Below are 26497 nucleotides of genomic sequence, written 5' to 3'. Positions count from 1 at the left end.
GCCATGCTAGACCCGCAGTGGAAAGAAGGCTTCTTTGTTCTGCAGAAGTCCAACCTGTTCATATGCCCTGGGAATGATGGAGCCGCTGAGGATATTATAAACCTGAAACGCCTACAGGAACTCAGTGAGTCTGTTAGCTAAATCACTGATACGATATTTCAGAGAAAATATTGCTGCTAAATTTATCCTTGAGGATTAATAAAGGAGCTGTGTACTTATCCGTCTTGTCTTGTGTTCAAGGCATTGCATCAGAAACGGAGAACCATGAGAAGAAGGACATTCTGGTTCTTGTTGAGAAAGGAAGGTGGGTCTTTGAGTTCTATAAATGCTCATTTTAAGCCAAATTAAACCCATTTGCTTTCTTAAAGTGCCCGTATTATGCTTTTTCGGATATTACCTTTCATGTAGTGTGCAATAAAGGTCTGCAGAGTTTGAGTTATTGTCTCCCAAAAGAAAGAACCAATTCTGAAATGAGTCGCCAGTCTTACTTCTTGCAAGAACATATGTAGGTTTTTAATAAATTTGCACAATGCCATCCTATGGTCTTCATTGGCTGTCCATGAACAACGTCTATTTTGACCCTCTAATACTGTAGCCGTAGCTGAGGCCTGGAAGAGTTAATGTTGTCGACATGTCGAGAAGACGCTGTTTTCTGCACTGGGAAAGCAAATCCATTTTGCATGGATGAGGACTCAGGCTCGAATTGATACGATTGATAAATATCGTTACTGTTCGTATCACTGTGAATCAAGTGCTGAGGAAGCTTCCGCAGATGAAATTTAGATACAGTAATGGCCGTTTTGTTTCCGACACTGTAAGCTGTAGACCAGTCACAACAGACTGGGCCATCTGACCAATCAGAAAGAGTTGGCTCTCGGAAAGGAGGGGTTTAGAGAGACCGAATCCTTTATCAAACCGTTTCAGACACTGCGAGAAAAGAGGTGATGCTGCAATGTACATCAAAGTGTTTTTTTACCTTAAATGCATTTAAACCTATTGTAGGAGACCTCCAAAACAAAATTAGGAACCTTTTTAAGTTGCATAAAATGGGCACTGTAATACATGTCCCTAATTGCAAATGATTGCATGTTATTACAAAGAAGAAAAAGTCCCACTAAAAAAAGAATGACTGTGCCTGCAGGACTCTGCATCTGCAGGGCATGGGCAGGACCGATTTCTCCCTGTGGTACGCAGACATCCAGAAGTCTGCGGGAGGGAAAGGGAACAACCTTAAAGACCAGCAGCTCAGCAGAAATGACATCCCCATCATTGTAGACAGTTGCATTGCATTCATAACCCAGTATGGTGAGAAGATGATGTCTTTCTGATTCATGTGTTTTATATTATATTTCCTGTTATAACATTAACATTAGAATCCAACTGATGTATAACTCTCTTACACAGGTCTGGGCCATGAGGGTATATACAGGAAAAATGGTGCAAAGTCTAGAATCAAGCTTTTGATGGAAGAATTTCGTAGGGATGCCCGTAATGTGAAGCTACGCATTGGAGATAACTTCATAGAGGACGTGACGGATGTGCTGAAAAGGTTCTTTCGGGAGATTGATGATCCCATATTCATGGCTGATCTTCACCCCTTCTGGAGGGAAGCTGCCAGTTAGTACAGTAAACTGCATATAAACCTTTAAACAAAGAAGATTGATAAATATTACGGGTTATTATCAGCATAATGTCTATGACGTGGATCTGTGGCATGCTTACTATTGCAAACGATCATTTTGATGGAACATGACCCGTGTTCAAAAGTTGTGATGGCAAAGCTGAGTTTTCAGCATCATTACTCCAGTCTTCAGTGTCACATGATCCTTCAGAAATCAATCTAATATGATGATTTCATGCTTGGGAAACATTTATTATTAAAAAACATTATTATTATCTGTTGACCCCAACATTTTTAATGAATTGGTAACTCTGTTACCAAAGATGTTCTTCCACCTGAAAAAGACAAATAAAAAAAAGTAGTGGAATTCATCTAAATGGTTTAACGATATTACAAGGTTTGCATTGTATGTTTTGTTAAATGTAAGTATAAAACAAAAAATGGATTTCACAGCCATAGACATAAAGTTGAAAACAACCCAGAATATTCAAATAACTGACAACACAGATACAGTATTTTGGATAGTTTGTGCTGTCTCAGTGATTTCTCATACTGTATTCAGAGATACCTCTAAAGGCACAGCGTTTGGACCGATACAAAGAGCTGATTCGAGGTTTACCACGGGTCAACAGGACTACTTTAGCAGCACTCGTCAGTCATCTCTACAGGTGAGCCTTTATTCTGATTCAGGTCTGTTTTTGTAATTATAACAGCTCTTCTTCTCTCTTAGGGTACAGAAGTGTCTGGTTTTGTAACTATAGCAGCTCTTACACGCTGTCTCTTCCTCTTTTTAGGGTACAGAAGTGTGCTGATCTGAATCAGATGTGCACTAAGAACTTGTCCCTGCTGTTTGCACCCAGTCTGTTTCAGACTGATGGAAAAGGAGAACATGAGGTCAAAATCATAGAAGACCTCATTGATAACTATCTGTATATATTTGATGTAAGTGGATAACTTTATGGCATGATATTATAAGATATAATATGACATTTTACTGTGTTAAAGTGCTGTGGTGCAGTTATACGGTAATATCAGATGACAATACAGTAGCTAAGTACTTTTGATATATCATATACAATGTAACTGAATGAATTGCACGGTATTCAAAATTAATTCAAAGAATACCATAATAATACGGTGGTACAAAAAAACCCACAAAAAAATATGGTAGTGCCATTGTACATTTGGTACTTTTTGTGGAATTTAGTTTAATTTGAATATGAATAATTTTTGTTAATAATTGTTTTGTCATTTTTTTTTTAAATGTGTTTTTGTGTGTGTGTGTGTGTGTGTGTGTGTGTGTGTGTGTGTTTGATCAGATTGATGAAGAGCATCAAACTCAGATTGAACTGGAAATCAGTTTGATAACCACTTGGAGAGACACGCAGGTAGAGCAATTTATATGTTATATTTCGTAATATATTTTTTCTCTATCTTCCTATCTCTCTTTAATATATTATTAATTATTACTATTATTATATTTTCTTTATTTTTCTTGTAGCTCTCACAGGCAGGGGACTTGATTATTGAAGTTTATCTAGAAGACAAAATACCAGATTGCTGCATCACTCTGAAAGTAAGGAATCATGTTTGAAAAAATTATATACATATATATATATACATATATGAAGACGACTTCTTTCTGAAAATATAATGTGATATGTTGTGACACATTTTAAAAAAATCAAACTTTAATGTAAAATATTTGAACCAAATTTTTTTTTTATGTACAAATATTTTTATTAGTATTAGTACACTAGCATATAGATGGACTCGAAGCTAACATATATAAAATAATATTGTAGTTAAATATTTATTTAATCTTTAGAGAAGTCTGCTTCATGTCTGTATGTGACTGATTTTTGACTGAGAGTTGCTGTTGCACAGCATTACCACATGGTGGCAGATTGAAACCATTATTGCAAACCCTTATGTGTCTCTTCTCCACAGGTGTCCCCCACTATGTGTGCTGAGGAGCTGACCAATCAGGTGCTGTATATGAGAAATATTCCTCCTGGGGAAAAGGACGTGTGGATGACCTTTGAGGCCATTGAGGAAGGAGAGCTGGGTAAAAACAAAATACACCCCAATTTGTTTAAGCACAATTTTACTTTGTTCACTACTAAAATTAGGATGAAACAGCAGAGCAATCAATGTTTTTTGAGGCTGGGTGAAAACAGTAGATAAATGCAGGATGTCATTTCTGCAGAGCGACCTCTTCACCCCAAAGAGAAGGTTCTGGAACAAGCTCTACAGTGGTGTAAAATGGCCGATCCCAGTTCGGCATATCTGGTGGTGAAGAAGGTGCCTAGAGGAGAAGCTATAGACATTTTCACAGGTGAAAGCATATTCATTTCATCAGATGAACTGACTTCTTTCAGAGAATATAATGAAATGTTGTGATGAATGTATTTCAAAATTAAAACCTAAGTTTAAAATATTTGAACCAATTTTCCGGGGCTGCATTGTGACAAATACATTTTTTATATGTACATATATTCAATATAATCTCTCCACTAATTTGAGGTCATATAATGTATAAAAATTAGTACTTTTCAAAAGTTTGGGGTAGATAAGATTATTATTTATTTTTTTTAATGTTTTTGAAAGAAGTGTCTTATGTTCACCAAGGCTGCATTTATGTGATCAAAAATACAGTAAAAACAGTAACATTTTAAAATATTACAATTTACATTTACTGTTTTCTGTATATAAATACAGTGTGTATATATATATATAGATAGATAGATAGATAGATAGATAGATAGATAGATAGATAGATAGATAGATAGATTCAGCTTTGCATCACAAGAACAAATTAGATTTTATATATATATATATATATATATATATATATATATATATATATATATATATATATGTACCGTTGTTGGTTTTTGACCCTGTAACTAGTGTATAACATGTGTTGTGGGTTGCAGCCTATAAGAGTGAGATTGTGAAGTCTGGAGTACTGAAGTGTCGGGAAGAGCCGCCCAAACTCTTGCAAGGAAACAAATTCCAGGAGCGATCATTCCAAATTAAAGACCACAGACTACTCCTGCTGAAGGACAAAAAGGTAAGTGTACAGTTCATCATCAGCTCCTACATAAAAGCACATTACAGAAGACGGTGACCTGAACATTTCAGCATCTTTCCCACATCACAGAGCAACAAGCCTGAGAAAGAGTGGCAACTGAAAACCTTGAAGATTTACATGGGGATCAGAAAGAAGTTAAAGCCACCAACAAAGTAACATGCATGCTTCACAATTATGCTTTTAGATTAAATTAACTTTCTTTCCATCAGTGAAATAATGAGTGCATTCGTTTGCAGGTGGGGATTAACAGTAATGTTGGATAAACAGCAATTGTAAGTATTATTTAAACGTGTTGTACTCAACATGGAGTGTGTATGTGTGTGTGTGCGTCAAATTGTGTCAACCAATTTCCTGAAATAAATTTGCTTTGGTTCAAATCCCTAAAAATCTGGGTCGTGGCTTAATGACCATGTGAAAATGTGGGTCCCATAGCCGAACCAGTTGAGAACCACTGCTATAGGCTTTATAGAAAGTGTCTATTCATAGCTACACTTAACCATAATCGCTCTCGTTGACCTCACAGGTTCCTTAGCTGTTCCTGTGAAACTGAGTTATGGGACTGGATGACTAATTTACTAAAAGCACAGGTACAGCACATTTTAAACCGAACATATCTGAACGTTCATTAACATTTCAAAGTCGTAATTTGACAATAACGTCCTCCCTCAGAACGATGATCTGCGCCCACCCGTGATGAGACGGCACTCTTCCTCTGACATTTCCAAGCAGAAGTTTGGCACCATGCCGCTAGTGCCCATCAGAGGAGAGGAGAGCAACACCAACTCCACCATGCTCTCCGCCAACCAGACTCTGGTAGAACACAACAGCGTCCTCTAGTGGTTCGGTGCATGTCACGCTTGCTTGTTTTTGCTTTGAGATTTAGCTTCTTTTTTTTGTTTGTCTTTGTGTGTTTTTGCAGAGAAAGCTTCACACGAGAAGGGCACTCTCAATGTTCTTTGTAAGTATTTCTTTTTATCTGCAGATGAATCCAATGCAGTTCATGTAATTCAGTTTTCACACCTCTGCACGCAAGTTTGTTGCCATTTGTTCAATAGAGTTAGTCACAATTACTCTGATTACAGTGGCTGGTCAAAAATGGAAAAGTAGGAGGTTTGAAAAGTATCAAATGACCATTGCGTTTAACAAGCGCTCAAAAGTTTAGGAGTGCGCTCTACAAAAGAGCCTATACTTAATTTAAGGATCCTTCCCCCTCATTCCTGTTGGGGAAACCAGGGTTTCCTGGTATGACAGGATGCGTTTGTGGGAAGAATGCTTCTACTGCATTGTTCTGCAACTGTAGCCTTGAGGGAGGGCAGGGAGTTTTGGGAAAGTGCTGCAGCCTCTGGTGTGTCCCAGCCCAAAAGCTTTCGCAAGCATATTGTCCGCGGGCTTCATGCTTTTGTCCTCAATGTATTCGGCAATTATCTTGATGCTGTTGCTCTGATACTGAGACAAAAGTTTAAACTCAAAAAAGGAAGTCATTTGTTTTGAACATTGTTGAGGGATGATCCCTTTCTGTGCATGTCCCGCTAATCACAAATACTTGTGTTCGCATAATGGTAGATCGTCTAACCTGATATCTGGCAGATTAGGTATTTTCATGAGATGGTAGTCACTAGTGTGTTCAAACCTGTATGTTTAAGATGTATCTTCTGAGTTTCAGAGAATGATTTGCTTTGGAACAAGGATATCAGCTCATTAGCTTACTTGTATTTAATAAAGAGATCGCTTTAAAGGTTTTGAGCTATACATTCAGAGCTGTTGTGAAATAGCAGATAATAAATATTTATTTATTATTTATTCATTTACAAAAGTTATAGCATATATTAAAAATAATAATTAAAGTAATAATAATATGTTATATTAAAATGTTCATATAATAGTATATTCACTATATTGGGAAATTTAAAGTAATTAAAGATGTAATGCCATATAATAAAAACAATAGTAATATGATGGAAACAACAACAACAATATAGTAAAACAATGACAACTAATAACAATAATAATACTTATTATTATTATTATTATTATTGTAGTAGTAGTAGTAGTAGTAGTAGTAGTAGTAGTAGCAGTAGTAGTAGTCACTATATTATGAAAATGTAATAATATAAAAGAGCTTAAATAGTATAATAAAATTAATTAATGAAATAAAAAATGAAAATGTAATATCATACAGCAAAACAAACAACTACAATACAATTAATAAACACAAAGTTATTTATAAAATTATTAAAATGAAGTAGTAGTAGTGGTAGTGGTATAATATTATGAGGTCCATATAATTATAAACAATATAATATAATGGCTCATTTAATATATTGAAAAATGTAATGTCATACTATAATAATAATATATTTATAGTTTATTTTATTATGTGATATTATCAGGTTAATTCAATAGTATATTCACTATATTATGAAAATTTAATAATATAAAAAGCTTAAAAATAAATAAAACAAATAATATAATAAAATAAAGGAATAATAAAATAAAAAAGTTTAATATCATACAACAACTACAAAAAACTACAATAAAAATAATAAACACCAAGTTATTTATTACAATTATTAAAATTATATTATAATAATAATTACAATTACAGATGCATGTTTTTTTTTAAAAGACGTTAATATGATTATTATCATTATTCATTGAATATTGTGCTCTTATGTTGCTGTTGTTTTAAATTAAATTCAACTTATTTGCATGGTGGTTTTTCACAACTTTTATAACTATTGCATGTGATGGATGACCACTTATGTGTTATTGGTTTAATAACTCAGCTCAGTGCTGTTGTGTGAAATGCCTAGCCATTGTTTTCTTTTCCACTCTCAGCCCATGAAGATGCAGCAGGACTCGTTCGAGGAGCGCATTGAAAGCCCCGAGCCTTTGTATGAGGAGGTGGGCGACTTCGGTCTGCAGGTGCTCAAATCTTTGGAAACGAGTTTCCTGTCCAGTGCTCACGCAGAGACGCAGGAGGTTCCCGCACGGCCCGTCAGCCTGGGACAGAGGAAGACCGCCTCCCTGGATCGCATGGTTGGGTCAAACCCAGTGCACTCTCTGTCCTCCTCTGGTCAATCTCTAGACACCCTGAGCCAGGACGACTCTCTGCCCGTCCCAGGTAGGCACAGGTCACACAGATCATGTAGCCCGCAACAGGAATTGCTGTTACAGGAACTCTCCACTATGTTCTGCAAGAAAGCGGACTCTGAAGAGCAGCACAGTACTAAGAACCTTAGAGACTAGACAAATCCCAAGAGCAGTTTGCTTTGGAACTTGAAATTGCTGTTATGAAATCGCCATGCGTATCTGTTTGAAACCGGCTAGTATTAAAATGATCTGTTTATTAACATAAAACATTACTATAAAGTATTGTGCCAAAGCAGTCACTGGATTTAAGATACAAATCTGTGAATCTGTGCTATAATTGTTTTGTATAAATTGGTTAAATCTGTGTTGGCATGTGCATTTGTTGACTTGTTACACTAAAACTGACCTCTCAATATTTTAATGAATTTCACTTTTTATTATTATTATATTTTATTGTTATATATTTTATTATTATTTGTACCTAAAGATAAAATTACATTTAAGTTTCACTTAGTAACTTTTTATTGGCTCAGTAACATTGCATTTTCTCTATAACTGTAAGAAATGAATCGTCATGCATGTAAAGCAAAGCGTCTGTGGTCTGTAATACATAATCAATGGAAAGCATTTACAGAGATATCCCTGGACTGCAGACTGATTAAATGACTACTGTATGTGTGCATTTCAGTTCTTCTGGGACTTTGACCAGATCTTTTTATATGTATACTGTTTATTATATTTATTAATTTATTTATATAGACTATTTGATATTTCTCAGTGTTTGGAAACACAGTGAAGGAACATTATTATCAGAAGGAAGGCAGTTTCTTCAGTTTGGACTGGAACAGCAGAGGGCAGTATAGATACAGCACATGATGTCCTGACAATCTATAGCATTTTCAGTGCATAGATTTTCATTTCTCTTTACAGGCATTTATTAAAGGCATGTACATTATATAAAGTCTCATAACAAAATAAATCTGTTCTTACCCTGAATTTTTCTTTGTATTTCAATAAAAAAATATGTTTGTGTTCTTCCATTGTATGAATTAGTTTTTGGCACTCATTTTCCAATAGAAATGGAGCACTACTGTACTGAATTCCTTACTGCTGTATAGAATTGCTTATATGATATAGTGCGAAAATGGATTTTGTATAGTATAGTATAGTATGGTTTACTCCATAAGGATACTTTGATACTTACTTTTATAGTTTATAGCATTAAAATTTGTTTCCATGCATTGATAAATTTTGTTCAAATGTACTTCTGTGTTTTAACATTTTGAATTTAAAGCTGCAGTCCATAACTTTTTTGGGTTAAAAGTACATAACCAGCCAGTGTTCAACACTATCTGCTTGCCATAGCTCGATTCAAAACAGTAAGCTTGTAATAATAATTTTAATTTCAGTTGTACTAGTGCATTTCCGCGGGAAATTCGAGCAAGTCTTTGCGTCATTACGTCACATCTGTACACATAAAGAAGGTGTCCCGGCTAGTACGCTATATTGTGTGTGAGGATGTTGGAGGTGGAGATTTATAGCCTTTTCTCACAGCACTTGATATAATTAAACTTATCAATTTGATGGCGGATCCAGAAAGGTTCTCCAGTGACAACTAGAGATTCACCCGTTGTAAAATGCAAAAGACTTCGGACTTCGGAGTGGCTACAGGAAAAAAGAGACTGCAACCGGCCCATGCGAAAACAAGGATAAATATCGGAAGGGCATTAAATGTAGTCACACAATGCTGATGTTCTTAACATTAACAATTTGAGAACAAAGTATAATTTGCACGGTTTGATGTGATATGATAAGCGATCAATAGATTTAATCAGCACGATGTACTGCAATGCCTTTTTCCCTTAGTTGGTCAGAACAAAAGTGGATGTTACTTGTTCAGACGACATTTTCTGGTGAAAGCTCTTATGTTGGTCATACTCCCAAATAGTAGAATCTGTGATTCCGAATGACAGTTTCCACAAAGTCTTTTAAAGTGTCAATGACGTCATACACATGTACGACCAGAGATACTGATTTACGGCAATCCTTCAGTCACTATGGTGCTTTCACGCTCTGCACTTTCTTTTCACTCGAGGCATCGACAACACAGCTGACACAGGTAAACACACGTGCTAGAAGAGTTTTTGGTTTGTTTGTTTCTGGTCCCGCTTCGGATGCCACGATGCCATCATGCGGTATCTCTGGTCGTAATCAGTCCTTCACTGACCAATCAGCGTTCATTAGCAGAATGCTAGCGTGTTATGGGCAACAACAACTCAACCTGTAAGAAATCAAAAGGACTTAAGTACTCGTTCATTCAACTTTCGACCTATAACCCATGTTGAACTTGCAAAGCCTACAATCAAATCTGAGATTTCTCAACGGCAATCGGGTGAAAGAGACAAATTTAGCCGTCTAGCCCTATAGACTCCCATTCATTTTGCACTCATGGCGATCGCCCCCAGTGGAACTCTGGTGGAACTACAACCAAAATTCGGTACAATAGGACTTAATAGGGAGTGGGCAGGCTCTCCGTAGACGGGCTGTGGCACAACCCACGAAAAGTTAATAATTCCGCGAATAACTGCAATTGTAGATTTCGAACAGAGATGGCGACAAAGAGGAAAAACTACGGACTACAGCTTTAATTAGTCTAAATGTAAATGTTTTTAGCCACTGAGATCTTCGCTGGTTTATATTGAGTCCTTGTTTTTAAAATTAAATGCAGAGACATCAATATCAAGATAATTATTGGTCACATTAATTAGTATCCTAATGTATTCAAGGTAAACCTACTGTATAAATGGGTTTGAGGTATTGACTTGAGTCTTCAGGTGTGGTAAAGGAAGCAGTTTGAGTAAAAACTGATTCTTTTTGTTTATGAGAGCAAGCATGTAAGCCTGGCTGAGGATCAGTCAATCAAAAGTGTCTTCTGGGGAGATTTGACTTTAAGAGTAATCTTATTATCCACGCTTTTAACTGGATACCTCTGAAGTAACCTTGTCATGGAAGGGATGCCTCTCATTTCCTCTCAGATAATCTCTCTCTTTATGTCCAAATCAGTCAAATATCATTTTAATTTGGAGCATTCAATTGTTCCCTCCCAGGATAAATGAGGAAAATAATAATTTTTGGATATGAAATTATCATTATGATATCTGATGCAATGGATTTTATGTTTTTGGGAAATGGGAGACTCATAAAAAAAAGGTTTGTGAGGACCAAAAGTTGAAGCTGGGGTTGTATTAAGTTGTGAGACACTGAAGCCTTTTATGAGAATACTAACAATTAAATGTCACCAATTTCATGGAAAATACGATCTTTGTGATTCTTTGAATGTGGCTCTACAAATCAAACACTTGACCCAGATTTGGCAATATGAGGAACTTTTCATGATTTATTATTATTGGTATTATTATTATAGTTATTTTGAAACATTAGGAATACATATCCCATGTTTTTGTTATGAGAACTGTTAGATATGTTTAATAAACTATTTAAAGCTGCAGTCCGTAACTTTTTGGGTTTAAAAATTATCCAAAATAAATTTGAGCAAATACATAACCAGCCAGTGTTCAAAACTATCTGCTTGCCTTAGCTCGATTTAAAACAGTAAGCTTGTAATAATGTTTTTAATTCCAGTGGTACTGGTGGATTTCCGCGGGAAATTCGAGCAAATCTTTGCGTCATTACGTCACATCTGTACACATAAAGAAGGTGTCCCGGCTAGTACGCTATATTGCGTGTGAGGATGTTGGAGGTGGAGATTTATAGCCTTTTCTCACAGCACTTGATATAATTAAACTTATCTATTTGATGGCGGATCCAGAAAGGTTCTCCAGTGACAACTGGAGATTCACCCGTTGTAAAATGCAAAAGACTTCGGACTTCGGAGTGGCTACAGGAAAAAAGAGACTGCAACCGGCCCATGCGAAAACAAGGATAAATATCGGAAGGGCATTAAATGTAGTCACACAATGCTGATGTTCTTAACATTAACAATTTGAGAACAAAGTATAATTTGCACGGTTTGATGTGATATGATAAGCGATCAATAGATTTAATCAGCACGATGTACTGCAATGCCTTTTTCCCTTAGTTGGTCAGAACAAAAGTGGATGTTACTTACTTGTTCAGACGACATTTTCTGGTGAAAGCTCTTATGTTGGTCATACTTCCAAATAGTAGAATCTGTGATTCCGAATGACAGCATCCACACCACCAGCGCGGCGACTGACAGCCGCACATTCTCCTCAAAACATTGGATTTTGTTGGAGGCACAACCCACGTAAAGTTGATAATTCCGCGAATAACTGCAATTGCAGATTTCAAACAGAGATGGCGACAAAGAGGAAAAACTGCGGACTGCAGCTTTAAGTTCCTACAGAACCAAAATTTGGTCCCAAACTAACTGTTACCAATTTTATTTTTATTTTTTTTTCAAAATCAATATTTTATTCTATAATTTATTTAATTAAAAAATATATATTATTTTAAAATAAAATGTATTTCTTTATAAAAAATGTAATTAAAATTGTATTTTAATTGTATAAGTCTGTACACATATTTCTTTAATTGTATAAATGTCTAATTTGATGTTCATTTACTGCTATTATAAAATTCACAAATCAGGGTTCTCAACTATATTTAAACATGTCCCAAAGCCTTGTGAGGTCGGTGATCAACATTAGGTTACATCTAAAGGCTAAGCACCTCTTTCACATGTTGAAGAAAAGAAAAACTTCATATATTGACATAAAATAAAAAAAAAACTATTGTTTCAAGCCATTTATTCATTGGAAAAATTATATATTTCGTTTAGAATTTTTTTTTTTTCTCTAATTTGGTATTGGTTTTCTAATGCTCATTCCCCCTACAGTTGGCAGAACACACAGATATGTACCAGGTTTTTTTTTTTTTTTTTTTTTTTTTTTTTGTGAGCATTCAGCAAGCTCCGAGTGGGAGCTCTTGTTTGAGTTGCTTTGTAAGTTTGGGGTCTTTTCTAGGGAAGAAGGGACAGCAAAGACAAGCCCCAACAAGAGCTTAGGGGATTAAGTTCATTCTCACTGCCAATTCGTCACCTTCCTTGTGCCCTCTGCTAGTGGTCTCAATGTGCTGCAGTGTTTTGTGGTGGCTGATTCACTTCAGTGAACAATCATAAGAAACATCAGCTCCTCCAAAAGCAGGAGGAAAAATATCCTCGGGGTTTTAGTCCCCCATCGAATACAAGGGGACAAAAAAAAAGCGCTAAATCATGAAGTTGAACGCAAGCTGCTCGGGCCGCAAGCCGAACAATGTTGGAGTATAGAAGATCCTTAGTGAGCCTTTGTATCAATGTGTCAGTTCTGTACTACTTTCTGTACCAAAAAAAAGCTGATTATGAGGATTTGTTGTCAAGATTGTCAATCTAATGCTCATGTGACCCAATATGCATGGTCTCAGGACCGAAATCTCTCCTTGGTGCAACGTTATTAACTCCATGAATCAATTGAGGAAAATGCAACGACGTCAAATCATTCGAATGCTTCGCTAGTCTTAAACATTCAAGCGTTTCTTTCTTTTCTGGGCAGTTGAATCACCTTGAAAGCTAATGTTGAGATGATGGACAGTTGTCGAGTGATGACATGGCTCGGTCTTCTTGCGCTGGGCACCCTCTTGTGAGCAAACACTTATTGTTGAGTCTGTCTGTGTATGAGTACCCCGCTCTGAAAGGATTCATTGAGTCCATGGATGAGTAACCTCGGGCTGCTCGCTCTTCAAAAGGATCCTCTAGTGTGTCTTTGAAAGCAGACTCCTCCAGTGTGAATCTGAAGGGGGACTCTACACCCATTTAACAGTGGTTTTGGAGTAAGCCTCACACTCGGGGTGTCTGACCCAATGGAGAGAGATAGAAGCTACAAAAAGGTGAAAAAACCGCAGGCTTACCGCAGACCAGGATTTCGTTTCAGTCTCGAGGAGGCGCTGCCTGTTTTCGAGCCCCACGACAATTGGGTGTAATTGGGACTTTTGTCTGAGTAGCATTTCTTCAAAGACAAGGGAGCCTCTCGGATAACCGCCATTATAGTTGTCCTTTGGCCTGGCAATTAGGATTTGAATTAGATGGTCACAAACCAAACCCTTAACACTCGTTTAATATGACCCTGGAGTACAGTCGGTCTGATTTTGGGGCGACACACAAACAATGAGTATGAGAGCACGAGTGAAAATGCTTCCATTCTGCATTTTGCTCATGTAATGTGAAATGTTTCATTACAAATGATATCATCGGCATAACAGTTTGAGTAAAAAAGTTGGGTATAGTGCTTTATTTTACAGATCCGTTCCCCATGTACATACTATAGTAATTACAATAACTGGGTAATAACTAGGTACTAACCCTGAACATACCCCTAAACCTTACCTTAACTCTTGTAGTTACCTTATATTAAACAGTACTTTCGAAGGTAAGAACACGTAAGTGGATGTACTGTAAAATAAAGTGCAACCAAAAGTTAAATTACATGAATTCCAGAATGTCATAGTATTAGGTGTGCTTTATGACGGCAGCACTCAACTGAGTGAATGAACAATATGTGTAAAACCAGATGATCATGTTTCCAAACCCTTCAACTTTCTCTCTTTTTGCCCAAATTTTAATTTGCCCAGATTTTCAATGTGGTCTCATATTTTTGGGATCTCACTCTATAATGTAGCTTCAATGGGCGCCACAGACAGCTAAGTAGACAAGGCTTTGGAATATATGGTTATGTTATTTAGAGATGCTACTTGAAGAAAAACAAGCTTTAGCCTGGTAAAGAAAAATGTCATGAACAATTAGAAATTAGATTTTGTGCAAAAGCAAAAGATTTCAGTTACTGATACCATTTAAGAAATACAGTATAGTGACAGTCAGACATAATGAATTCTGCGGGCAAGAAAGTATTACAGAGATAAAGTGAGTAGTAACTCGGTTGGCGCCTCCATGAGATGACTTGCACGTAAAATAAAATATTTGATTAGGCTAAACATTTCACCATTTTTTTCTTTGCAAAACCACACTGCAGGTTAAGATGAAGTAAATATAAAGGGGCGGCCACACTAAACTTTACATTCGAATGTTGGAGCCCGGAAACACAAGCTGTTCCAAAGTTCAAGTTTGGTGAAATCTGACCTGCGAATTTGTATCAGAAGATGGATACATCACAACGTGACCTTTAAGCTGAATTAAAAGAACACAAACTTTAAAGCTGCAGGTTTTCAGTCTTGCAGGAAAGACTTTCATTTATTTTATTTTTTTATTATGTTGAATTTATGGTTTTTAAAAAGCGTGAAGCAACTGAAGCAATTCCGTGTGCTTAAAGTGTAGTTTGACTGCCCCTTAACAATCAAGCAAGTACATTTGTTCACTATCTCTATGTGACCTTGAAAAGCATCAGTGCACCTGCACATTTTTCCCGATCACGGCGTGCGTTCGCACTAATGAGAGTACGATTTGTCTTTAGTTAGCCAGAACGTCCCCCACAAAACAATTGCATCCTGTTAGTTGCCCCAGTTATTTAAAACAACTTGAGCCTGTTTAGATGTGCCTGAATTATGCAAATCTGCATGGGGACAGCATTGTTGCACACATATATCCCTGGAGGGATGAGCCTGTAAACACCATGGCGGCATTCTTCCCTCAGCCCCGAATTTCCCCCTCAGCGCCCAGTCGATAAATAAAGGCAACGTTAAAGGGGTCTAATCCCGGGGATGACCCCGCTTTGTCACGTCACCTCTCCAGAGCTGAAGGGGGACGGGTGGGGAGAAAAATGGGGGAAAACGCTCCACATTAAATCCACAACAGTGCACGTCTAAGCTGTCACCTCTGTAAATGACCTCAGGCCTCGAATGGGGAAGACAGCAGAAAAGGACACACTTTATAACTCGGGCTCAATTCAGCCCTGAAGGCCCCACCTCTTATTTTGGCTGCACAAAGTGTTGTTGCCGGCTTCTCCGTACATTAATCTTCAACCCCCCGCTCTCCCCCCCCATCTCCACTTGGACGGCTCCCTCTATTGTAGCCCGGCTCATTGTAATGTGAGCCTGACTTCATCTCTATGCACCGGCAGGCAGGACTGTCTTTTCCTCTGTCCTGCGCCCCCCCCCTCGCCTCGTACCCCTGCCTTAATTGCCTCGGACCACCAGTATGTTGCGGCTGCAGATGTCTCTCTCCTTAATTTGCGTAGGGAGCACAATCAGCCCCATCTGCTGCAGTTTTTCCTTTCCACCGGCGGCCCCCCTCCCCGAAGAAATCACCTCTGCTCTCGCTTAAGTCTCCGCGGTAAGCCCCCCTACCCCAGAGCCAAAAAAGCCACAACTCCTACTCCTCCTAAAGAAAACCTTGTCAGTGGGGCTGGGATTGAAAGCCTATCAAAAAGCTATAGAAGAGTGCTTTGCTTCGGAAGGGCACAATCGAGGGGTTGGTGTGAAATGAGGGCCCCCTACCAGTTTACTTTTTTCCAGCGCTACTCCCTGTCAGGCTTCTGAAAGAGGCTCGGGCTACAGAATCGGGGACAGATGGGAGGACTTTAGGGAGGAATAATCAGAACGCGCCGCGGCCGATAAAGGTACTGCGTAGCGCCGTTGTTTATACAAAACAAAATAAAGTACACAAGCATAAATCCTCTCAATGGGCTGTGTGACACTCGGCCAAAGGCAGGCGGGCGGACGGACTCCCCCCGGACTTGCGCCATGTCTGGCTCTTTCCATGTTGTTGAGGGGCAAATGCAGATGGTGCGTAACAAGGTGGGCTTTTCAGGGTGTTTTTTAAAAATCCTTTCAAAGATAATATTTAAAAGTTCTACGAGAGAATATAATTCGTGCAATAATAGACAGACAGAGCAATTACTCTTCGAGTGACAGATGAACAGGACAGGCATTTTGACTGACATCTCCAGTCAAATGCCCATAGATTGCATTGGAATGGACACTGAGAGTTGGGAATGATTGATGGTGCATTGGAAGACAAGGGAACTCCCTGTTTTTGTGAATTTTCATAATTCTGAGAGACGACTTTTGTTCTATCAAACAAAGCTCTTTCTAGTTTTTTTTACCCTTTGTCTTTCGACTAAAATGAGGGTGTGAGATGAGTGAAGCCACTGTCACCCGTGCAGACCCTTATTATGGAGGGTTCAGTGAGCATTTGTGTCAGTTCATGTGTGCAAATGATTCTCTTTTCTTCCTTTTATTTCAACTCTAATTCTAAATATATTGAGGACGTTTGCACAAATTTGGCCAAATGACCGCTTTCAATCATGTCTGAGATCTCAGGTGGTTCTGCATGTGGATGTGGATTTTTTGTGCAGCTGGACGGTGTAAAACGATGTAAAACGACTACATTTTACACACAAAGCAATTCATGAAATCATACAAATGTAATGTCATACTAATAAAATGTATAACACTCCAAATTTTGCAAACTTCATGTAAAACAAGTAGTGTCGATGGGTGCCGGAGCATTGCTATGTGGTTGCTAAAATGTTGTGAGGGGTATAAAGTGTTTGCTATGAGTTTGCTAGAACATTCTGGGTTGTTGGTTGGTTCCTAGCCCAAGTCAAAACAGAAACGGTGCTGCTGTACTTCCTTGTGCCCCAGGTTTCCAGTCACACGCACAGGAACAGGAGTTTGGTCCTTCATTATGGTTCATTCTAAATCAGTGAAAATGTGTCCTCAATTAGACAGCCTTTTATAATGCCTTTTTGTAAACTTAATCTCTACCACCATTGAGGGTTTTCATGAGTATAAACGTTGTGCCATTCATTAAATAATTTTTTCGCAACTTTGGCAAATTGTCTTTGGAATGATTTCAAATGTTTACATGTCCTAATATCTCATTAGCTATTTTTAGCTGCATGCCAGTGCATATATCCGGTCACATGACTCTTTTCTACACATGTTTGTGATTTTCACCACCCTGGCACTTACGCCAGATGGCACAGCTTAATCCCCTGACATCAGTTAGATAATGTAATTGACAAATAAAGGCTTCACCACTATATACTAGCCCTATGCTCAACCCCCACAGGTAGCATCATAATCCCTTTAAATGGTGATATGATAGAAGAAGTGAAATGATAGAAGCTGCCTAAGGCTAGACTAATGACATTTGTGCTTCTTCCTCAACTTGCTAAGAGCTGAATGCAGTTTTGATGAAATATAAACCCTGAAACGAATGCAATTCATATAAATCCGAGCCTAGCTAATAAAATAGCTTCTCTATAAGCTTCTATGTAAGTATTGCACGGTCACATTAATTTACAGTGACCCCCAAAATTATTTAGAGACTTAAGACACTTAAGGCACTTTTATGTTTTTTTTTATTTTGTTATACACTACCTTTCAAAAGTTAGGGGTCGGTAAGATTGTTAAATTAGTTTTTTAAGTAATCTGGTATGCTCACCAAGGCTGAATGTATTTGAGTATTATACTGATTATATTTAACATTTTGTTATTTATTCCTGTGATGACAAAGCTGAATTTTCAGCATCATTACTCCAGTCTTCAGTGTCACAGGATCCTTCAGAAATCATTCTAAGATATGATAATGTTATATATTACACAGTGATCATACTATCCTTATATAGTGATATGGAAACACATTTATGTTTAATATTGAGGAATGTGCATTGTGCAATAAAGAAGTACTTTAAATAAACTTTAAATTAAATTTATATCAGTAAGTCTCAAGTGATATGTCAGTAAATATGATCATGGATTTGCACTATACTTAGTATAAAATAAATGTATTTTAAATACATTTTGGTATAGATTTTGTTTTACTAAGGTGGAAATAAATAAATACTAAAACTGAACAAATCTAAAACTAAAATCCAAATAAATAAACCTAAATAGTAATATAAAAAAAAAACCTAATAAAAATGACAAAATCACAACAAAATTACTGAAGATTAACCTAATAAACACTTAAAATATAAAAAAGCTATTTCAAAATATGATTAAAAATTCTAATAGTATATAAATAACACTAACATAAGACTGCTTTGTACGTTCAATAAAAATAGCCTAAGACCAGTTTATTAAAGGTGATCGATTGAGTCATTGTTTTGCAGATGCCACTCAGAGGCCGTTTACATGACACCGTTTTCAACTAAAAACTGAAAAAAATGTATGTGTTTGGTTTTACACGATAATGGTGTTTTGGGGGCCTGAAAACACCAACTTTTAAAAATGTTTTAAAGTGCAAAATTTTGAGAGCGATACCATTATCGTCTCGATGTAAACTACAAAAAAACAAATTTGTGAAAACGGTGACGTCATGCGCACGCGTGTTACATGTTCAGTCTAAAGGCCCGTAGTGTTACTTTACAAAGTAACATCGCCAATCGCCAACATCATGGTCTAAGGATCATGATATGCAGTTTTTATACAGGTGTTGTTATCAGGGGAATACAGTGCTAATTGTGCCATTTTCCTTGTCGGACCCACTGTGACAGACCTATGTCTGGCGAGGGACAGTGGGGACATAGGTGCGAGTGGCGCTGACACTCATAATGAAGGCTGTAGGCCTCGGCCCAGTCTCAGGACATGAACCCCCCACAGAGCCCGCTTTGCTGTGAAGCACCGCCTTTTGTTTGCCATTTATTTACCTTGCTTACCCAAGCCATAGTGGTGAGAACAATGAGGTCTAGATCAACAGCTCCTTGAATGGCTGCGGCTTCTTTATCCTTTTGCCTCTGAACACTTGTTACCTCCGAAAGCCAGTGATTAAGATCCCAACGGGCTATCTTCAGTTCAAAAGCACAAAGGAACTCCACTTATCCAATAAAGAGTCCCACATTCTGCATCCGTAGCTTGTTGCCATTAGATATGGTGGTACGAACGCCACGTGAGACTTTAAACACTTAAGACACAATTATTATCTTCATCTTTGGGTTCTTAAAGCTGCATTTAGCAAATATTGTGAAATATTTGTAAAATGTGAAATATTTGTATTTGAAAAATTTTAAATGACTGTTTTCTATCATAATATATTTTAAAATGCAATTTATTCCTGTGACGCAAAGCTGAATTTTCAGAATTTTACTCCAGTCTTCAGTTTTAGGAATATTAAGCATGGTCTTGAATGCACATGCATGCAATATATAGCATTCAATGGATACTCATTCAGTATCCAGTTTATAATTTTAATATCTTTCCATATGGAAAGATATTAAAATTATAAACTGGATACTGAATGAGGCTGAACTTAGCCTTTGTGTTTTACAATTACCATTGATCTTCACAAATTTTATTAATGCAGCATAAGGTTTTTTCTTTTTTTCTCTGTGATGTTTAGTTTCTGAATATTGGAGGTTGGTTTGGCTGCATGGGGTAGAAGGGAGGTTTGGGAACCGGTGGTCCCAACCAGCTGCATGGCAAAACGCCGCCCATTCCCTGCTCAACAACAAAAGATGAAAGCGTGTCCTGCTGGGTGGCAAAGACACCAGGTGACTAGAGCAACCTGAAGGGTGAAGCCCAATGTTCCCTAATGCAGAAAAAAGCAGGATCCCATTCTTCGGCCACCATTTAAGCATTTTGCAAAGGGGAGTTGTTTCCCCAGCTTTTTAAACATGACCACATAATCCTTTCCCTCTCTAAACACACAATAGAGTGGTAAGAAGGTGGCACCGCTGAAGCCTTCCATAATAAAACCAAGCGTTATATGGACCAATGCACACAGGTCAGGTTTCACAGGGAAAACCAGGATTGTCTGCACTACTAAGAAACATTCAGTTTGTATTTTAAGTCATCATTGCACAAAACAAGTGCTAGTTATCTGAAGTAAGTTTGTGAAGTTTGAGAGCATACTGTGCAGCCGGTCACTACAACCAAGCAGAGGAATGATCCGTTAAAATCGTAAAGGAAAATATGGGCTTCATTTTTGGCCAGATATATGGGCGAACTCTGCAAACATTGACAAACCTGATAAAACAAAGGAAAACACTCTTTAATTTGTTGTTTCAAAAAACCTTTCCTATGGACAGTCTGAGACTTAGTCGAGTTTCCATGGCTTTTTTGACCAAGCAAAACACAGAGAGTTAGTGGCTGGTTGCATAAATGGCTTGGACTATAGTTGTAAAATTTCATCAATTTAGTTTTTCTTTAAGAATGGCCCTAACTTTTTAAAGTCAGTTACATGAAAAGGGAGATTGGTCTAATTTGAATCGGAAAACGAAGACTCACTGTCAAACTAGTTCTTTGTTTTGAATTGTCTTAAATTTTTTATATTATTATAGTATAATATGTATCTTACATTGTTTTGTTTGGCGTTCCAGTGTTCTATATCAATGCTAGCAGCACTGATTCTTTAAAACTTAATCCAAAAGCAAAGGAAACAATGAAGCTTTTTTACATAACCAATATTAGGTGTTTCCATGGTATCAGAATTGTTTGCATTTTGTGTTTACACAGTGGTCAAAATAATAGGTTCAGAAGTTCACGCGATAAATCCGACTTGCAAAGGGAGTCCACAATTGTTACTGGGAGTAAAGGGGAATCATAAATGTGACACTATCCTTTTCTCCATACTATATTTCTTTCATGTCCGCATATTGTCTATTGGCCTGTATAATAAAGGGTATTAAAAATGAAAAGTACTAGCTGAAAAAGTCAATGATACTGAGGTAAATAAAAAACATTTTTTGAATAATGACTAAAATGATAAATTACAAAAAATATATAAGCAACAAACAAACACTGGCTTCTTAATTAAAAATAATCCAAATTAAATTAAAAATGTAATTTAATTTATAATATTCTGTGTGGAATATATTAGATTAGAAGTAGAGAACTATGAAATTCAGCCCTTAGGGAAATAAGAAAATAATTTAATGAGCAAATAGACTGGTCAGATTTCTTTTGCCTATTAAATTATAATGCAGTGTTTTATTGGTGTCAGCATAATGTGCACATCATCATCATCATCTTCATCAACATCATTGTTGTTGTTTTAAATATTTAAGTTAATTAAGCTTAGATTATTGGCTATAATTGATTCAATAGCTGATGTGTTAGAGATGGAATTTCCGTTTGTTAGGAAAGAGTGTGTGTTGATTGTGTTAGGGGTATTTTCTTAAAATGCAGGGTTGAAATATCTACATTTACTGGTCAGATATATTATTTATGTCTAAATTAACCTTTGTTCAGATCATGAAATAGGTAATAGCAGCATGTGTCCTCTTTTTACAGTGTCTGAACTACAAGCTGCTTTAGGGTGTATCTCAGTCTTTGAATTGAGATGCACTTTCAACAGAAAATGTGCACTGATCATTGCACAGACAGCTGTCAACTTACAGTAATGTGTTGTCAAAAGTGGAGTCACACATGAAGATGATTGTGCTTTACTGCAAACCTTCATCTTGTCAGTCCGTCATAGACAGGCAGTAGAACTGATGACTCCAGACCATTACCCTGTGAATGAGAGGTGGCAGGTCTAGTTAGGTTGGAAAGGGTATTCGGCAGAATGTTAATCATTCTCGTGACAGAGTACTGGCAAGAACCCATCAAAAGCCTCAGTGTCAGGACCTCAGGACGAATGATGGATGCTCGCCCCTCTCTGAGCTTCCAGAGGAGTGGTCAGCAGCCTCCTCTGGCTTTACAATAATGAGGACAGGAAGCCCAGTTTGAAAAAGAAGTGCTACGTCAAGAGTGGAGTGGGTTCCTCAGCCTTGAATAAGAAAAAGAGAGGTCACGATTGATCAGCAGCTTTATTGATCATTGCTCCCACTGTTCTCCCAATCTGGAGGTGTAAGTGGGGCAGCTGAGGCGTTGCACGAACGTCACACCCCAGGTACTGTGACCACTTTGCATTATTCCTCTGACAGGAGGATTAAGAGCGCTCTTTAGCATGCACTGGAAATGCTGCTATATGGCTGGACAAACATTCAAAACAAATACAGGGCTGGACAAAGTAACATCTTACGAAATATTAATGTAACTGGGGAGCCTATAGAAGGTATTTTGTGTCTTAATGTTAATACAATTCCTTAAAAATATTTAGAGATACATTTATATATTCTCCACTACATTTGCTATAAGGTACAGCTTTCTCTATTCTATCAGGTTAAAGACTCAAACACATGCCAATACTTCTCATTGACAGTGACAAATGGTCTGTATATTTGTCTGAGATCAATATCCAGTTTGTCCTAATGGACATGACAAACTGCAGCATGATTTATCTGCCATTGTGGACCTGTGCATTGTGTGTCTATTATTTCCTCTTGTATTACATTATTATTTAAAGGGGACATATCATGCCAAATGCACCTTTTTAGCCCTTAAATGCATTTTGTTGTATATTTGGACTGTTTAGAAGTACAGAAAATATGAAATTATTCTCTTCAGGTGCTTCGTTGATATCTTTATATTCTGTTTTGGTCATATTTTTCAACCTGTTCCGATTTTTCTGTTATCTATGACGTTTTTTGAACTATTACGTCACAGTATTTGCAGCGGAACTGCCAAATAAGGACATTGACTTCCGGCCCACCACTTCGAGCAATCCGCCATTTTTATTTCTCGCTGCAATTTTGTAGTCCAAGCTAAAGGATGCAGAAGTTACGAGAGGGTAAGTTAAAATGTTCGGTTGTTGGATGTAGTAACCCACACGCTTCATTACACCGTCTAATGTAGATACACTGCCGCGCTTGTGACAAGGGCGCATGTTTAACTGAAAGAACGAGCAGAGACCCGGTCGCGCGCGCGCTCTCTCTCTCTCTTCAGAGCCAGGCGAAACTGTAAACAAGACTTCACCGTCTCCAAACTAGACGCTGTCTTGCTCTCTCTCCCTCGCACATATTAATCAAAATAAATCGACACGGTGGTAAAAGGTCGGAAGACCAAAGTTTCATGTGTAAATACAGTACACACCAGTGCGATGCATCCATATGAAGACGTTGTTCTACAGGTTCGTCGTCTTCATTTTCATCTCGCTCCTGCTCCGACTCTGGCTCGAACATGTAAGGCTGGCTGGACAAGTCTTCCGTTGTTGACATTTTGTTAATAACGTGTGAATAAAAAGTTTCTGTGCCGCTAGATAATCGTATCTCTGCTATCAAACTACAAAAATGGCCGAACGGGGTGGAGTTGAACCTCTGCAACCTGGAGAGGGGGCGGGGTATGAAGTGTCTCAATTGTATTTAAAGAGACCGCACCAAAACGAGTTGCTCTCAGACGCACATCAGAAAAGGGGTAGAAAAGGGGCCTGTGGAGCTATAATAATGAACAATTCAGACCCAAGCATTGCAGTTCCGCTTGACTACAAATGTATGATTTATATGTAAAAAGGAACAATTTAAAAGCATGATATGTCTCCTTTAATAGGTTGATAGGCAAATTAGGAAATAATTATATTTATAGCCTACCTTTTTTTGCTAACAATGTAAAACTCTGACTCTTTGTCTTCTTTTTGTGACATTTTAAAATACAATTTTTTTTGCACAGTTTGTAAGTATAAAAGTATAATTTGTAGCTAGACTAGCAAATACAAATACAAATTCAAGTCAGTAGTTTGAAGATGCAAAATGAAACAAATGTAATGCCAATTTTAAAGTCGCCATGAAACCAAAATGTACGTTTTTTTTGGCTTTTAGTATGAATTTGTTAACCTTACTGTTATAGTGTGCTCCAAAACAATGACAAAATTCACATTTAGAAGATATAAGTGTTCAATGATTTTGATGACATCACTCTGCACTTTAGCTTCTCATCAGATTTTCTGTCCTATCAAATGCTCTCTGAAGAGTCCCGCTCCCGCCCCCTACAGAGAACGTATCGGACACTTTTGAATTCTGCACAGAATGCTGTATTTTAAAGCGATATGTAGGAGATTAGGAGGAGAAACGGTATATATATTAGGAGGAAACTGCGGCTTTACCGAGCTCAACAGCTCTGACCGAGCTGAGATATAAATGATCGGGCATGCATCTGAGAAGCGTCTCTCTGTAGGCAAGGGCGTGGTTAGCTGGTACCCTCTGACATCACAGGGTACCACAACTTCCAACAGGAAAATTCAACTGCAGTAGCCACCGTTCAACCTGAAGAGGGCAGCACTCAGATGTTTTTACACCATATATTGTAGAATTAAAACACTTTAAACCCAAATGTCAAAATTACTTGAATCAATGAACAGCATTAATAAAGCCCCAGTCTTACAGATCATTAACTAAAAAAAGTTGTCCCTTTAATGTTACAGATTTCTCTCTGGTGACATATGGTGGACTTCTCCAATCGGTAACACTTTAGAATACTGTTCCTTCATTAATGAATAATTACACAGGAACAAACGAGTAACGCATTATTAACATTGTAGTAACTACTATTAACTAACAAGAAACTCTGATTAACAAATTAGTAAGTCATAGCGTTCAGATGAATGTAGTAGTTCATTATTAGCTAATCAATAACTACTATTTTTTTCATACCTCCCAGAGAACTACTATCTACAGGTTCATAATTAACATGAATAATGCATAATTTATAATAAAAGGTAATGGTAACCCACTAGTAATGACTCAAGTATTACTACATCATTCTAAAGGAACTAGTAATTATTTGGATCAGTATTCTGAAGTGAAAAACATGATAACTACCTAATATTGACTGAAGTCATTGTAAGCTTTTGAGATTTTTGTAAGATTTTGAATAGTAATTCCTTCCAATGGATTTGGTAACACTTTAGTCATTACTAGTGTGTTCCCATGATCTTCACTTTAGAATACTGATCCAAATTATTAGTAGTTCCTTTAGAAGGATGTAGTAACACTTGATTAATTACTAATGAGTTACCATTACCTTATTATATATTATGCATTATTAATATTAATTATGAACCTGTATAGTAGTTCTTAGTAGTCTTCAGTGAGGTATGAAAAATAGTAGTTACTGATTAGCTAATAGTGAACCACCACATTCGACTGAACGCTATGACTTACTAATTCGTTAATCAGAGTTTCTTGTTAGTTAATAGTAGTTACTACAATGTTAATAGTGCATTACTCATTTGTTCCTGTGTAGTTATTCATTAATGAAGGAACAGTATTCTAAAGTGTTACCCTCCAATCATTTAGTCCACTGAAACTCCACCCCTTTCCTGAAGTCAACTGCAAGATCATATTCAGATGATCTTCCTCCGTTAAGTCAATTTACATTTCACTGTCATGTCAATCACAGTGCTGATTGCCTACTACACAGTGCTAAAACAAATACTAACCCCTAAACCTACCCTACACCCTAACCTTAACCAGTGAAGGGTGGGATTTTCTCTGATCTGATCAAATCAACAAACAGGCAAACAGGTCTTATTGCATCCACTAACTCAAAATGTTAACAGCAGAATTGACAGCATTACATTTACTGTTGGCATTTTATTCTATTTTATTAGGCCTCCAAATCTTAGCGAGAAGATAGTGAGTAAAACAGCTCAATGGCTATGTCCGAAATCACCTATACCCTTAATAAATAGGGCACTATTTTAGTGGACAACCATTTCTAGTGGTGTCCAGAAATATAGTGGACATTATTGAGTGCACTGATTCAATCCCACAATGCACCGCAATAACGAGTGTACAACCGCTGTACGCTCAATGGCTCGAGAATACCCATAATGCACTGTGAGTCACGCGCTGAATGAGTTCCCGCGTCTCGCCAGGGGCAGCTGAATCAAATCA

General features: G+C 37.3%; 1 protein-coding gene across 3 annotated transcripts in view; it reads left to right on the top strand.

The window, feature by feature from the left end:
• arap3 (ArfGAP with RhoGAP domain, ankyrin repeat and PH domain 3) overlaps positions 1-8846 on the top strand; it is a 34191-nt gene extending 25345 nt beyond the window's left edge. For 2 of the 3 annotated variants that reach the window (XM_084430313.1, XM_084430312.1), the window contains exons 17-33: positions 1-124; positions 241-304; positions 1142-1305; positions 1405-1617; positions 2184-2289; positions 2416-2563; positions 2941-3009; positions 3123-3197; positions 3572-3689; positions 3831-3959; positions 4561-4697; positions 4788-4870; positions 4955-4990; positions 5242-5305; positions 5388-5531; positions 5638-5676; positions 7557-8846. The exon at positions 1-124 is cut by the window's left edge and continues 72 nt beyond it. In XM_084430313.1, coding sequence (XP_084286439.1) covers positions 1-124; positions 241-304; positions 1142-1305; positions 1405-1617; positions 2184-2289; positions 2416-2563; positions 2941-3009; positions 3123-3197; positions 3572-3689; positions 3831-3959; positions 4561-4697; positions 4788-4870; positions 4955-4990; positions 5242-5305; positions 5388-5531; positions 5638-5676; positions 7557-7967 — 2124 coding nt within the window. In that variant the 3' untranslated portion in view covers positions 7968-8846. The remainder of the gene's footprint in view (positions 125-240; positions 305-1141; positions 1306-1404; positions 1618-2183; positions 2290-2415; positions 2564-2940; positions 3010-3122; positions 3198-3571; positions 3690-3830; positions 3960-4560; positions 4698-4787; positions 4871-4954; positions 4991-5241; positions 5306-5387; positions 5532-5637; positions 5677-7556) is intronic. The other variant, XM_084430314.1, reaches the window with a different exon arrangement.
• Positions 8847-26497: the final 17651 nt, after the last annotated feature.

The sequence above is a fragment of the Rutilus rutilus genome (genome assembly GCF_951802725.1).
Source record: "Rutilus rutilus genome assembly, chromosome: 14".
Classification (NCBI taxonomy): Eukaryota; Metazoa; Chordata; class Actinopteri; order Cypriniformes; family Leuciscidae; genus Rutilus; species Rutilus rutilus.
This window is presented reverse-complemented; position numbering and strand designations above follow the sequence as displayed.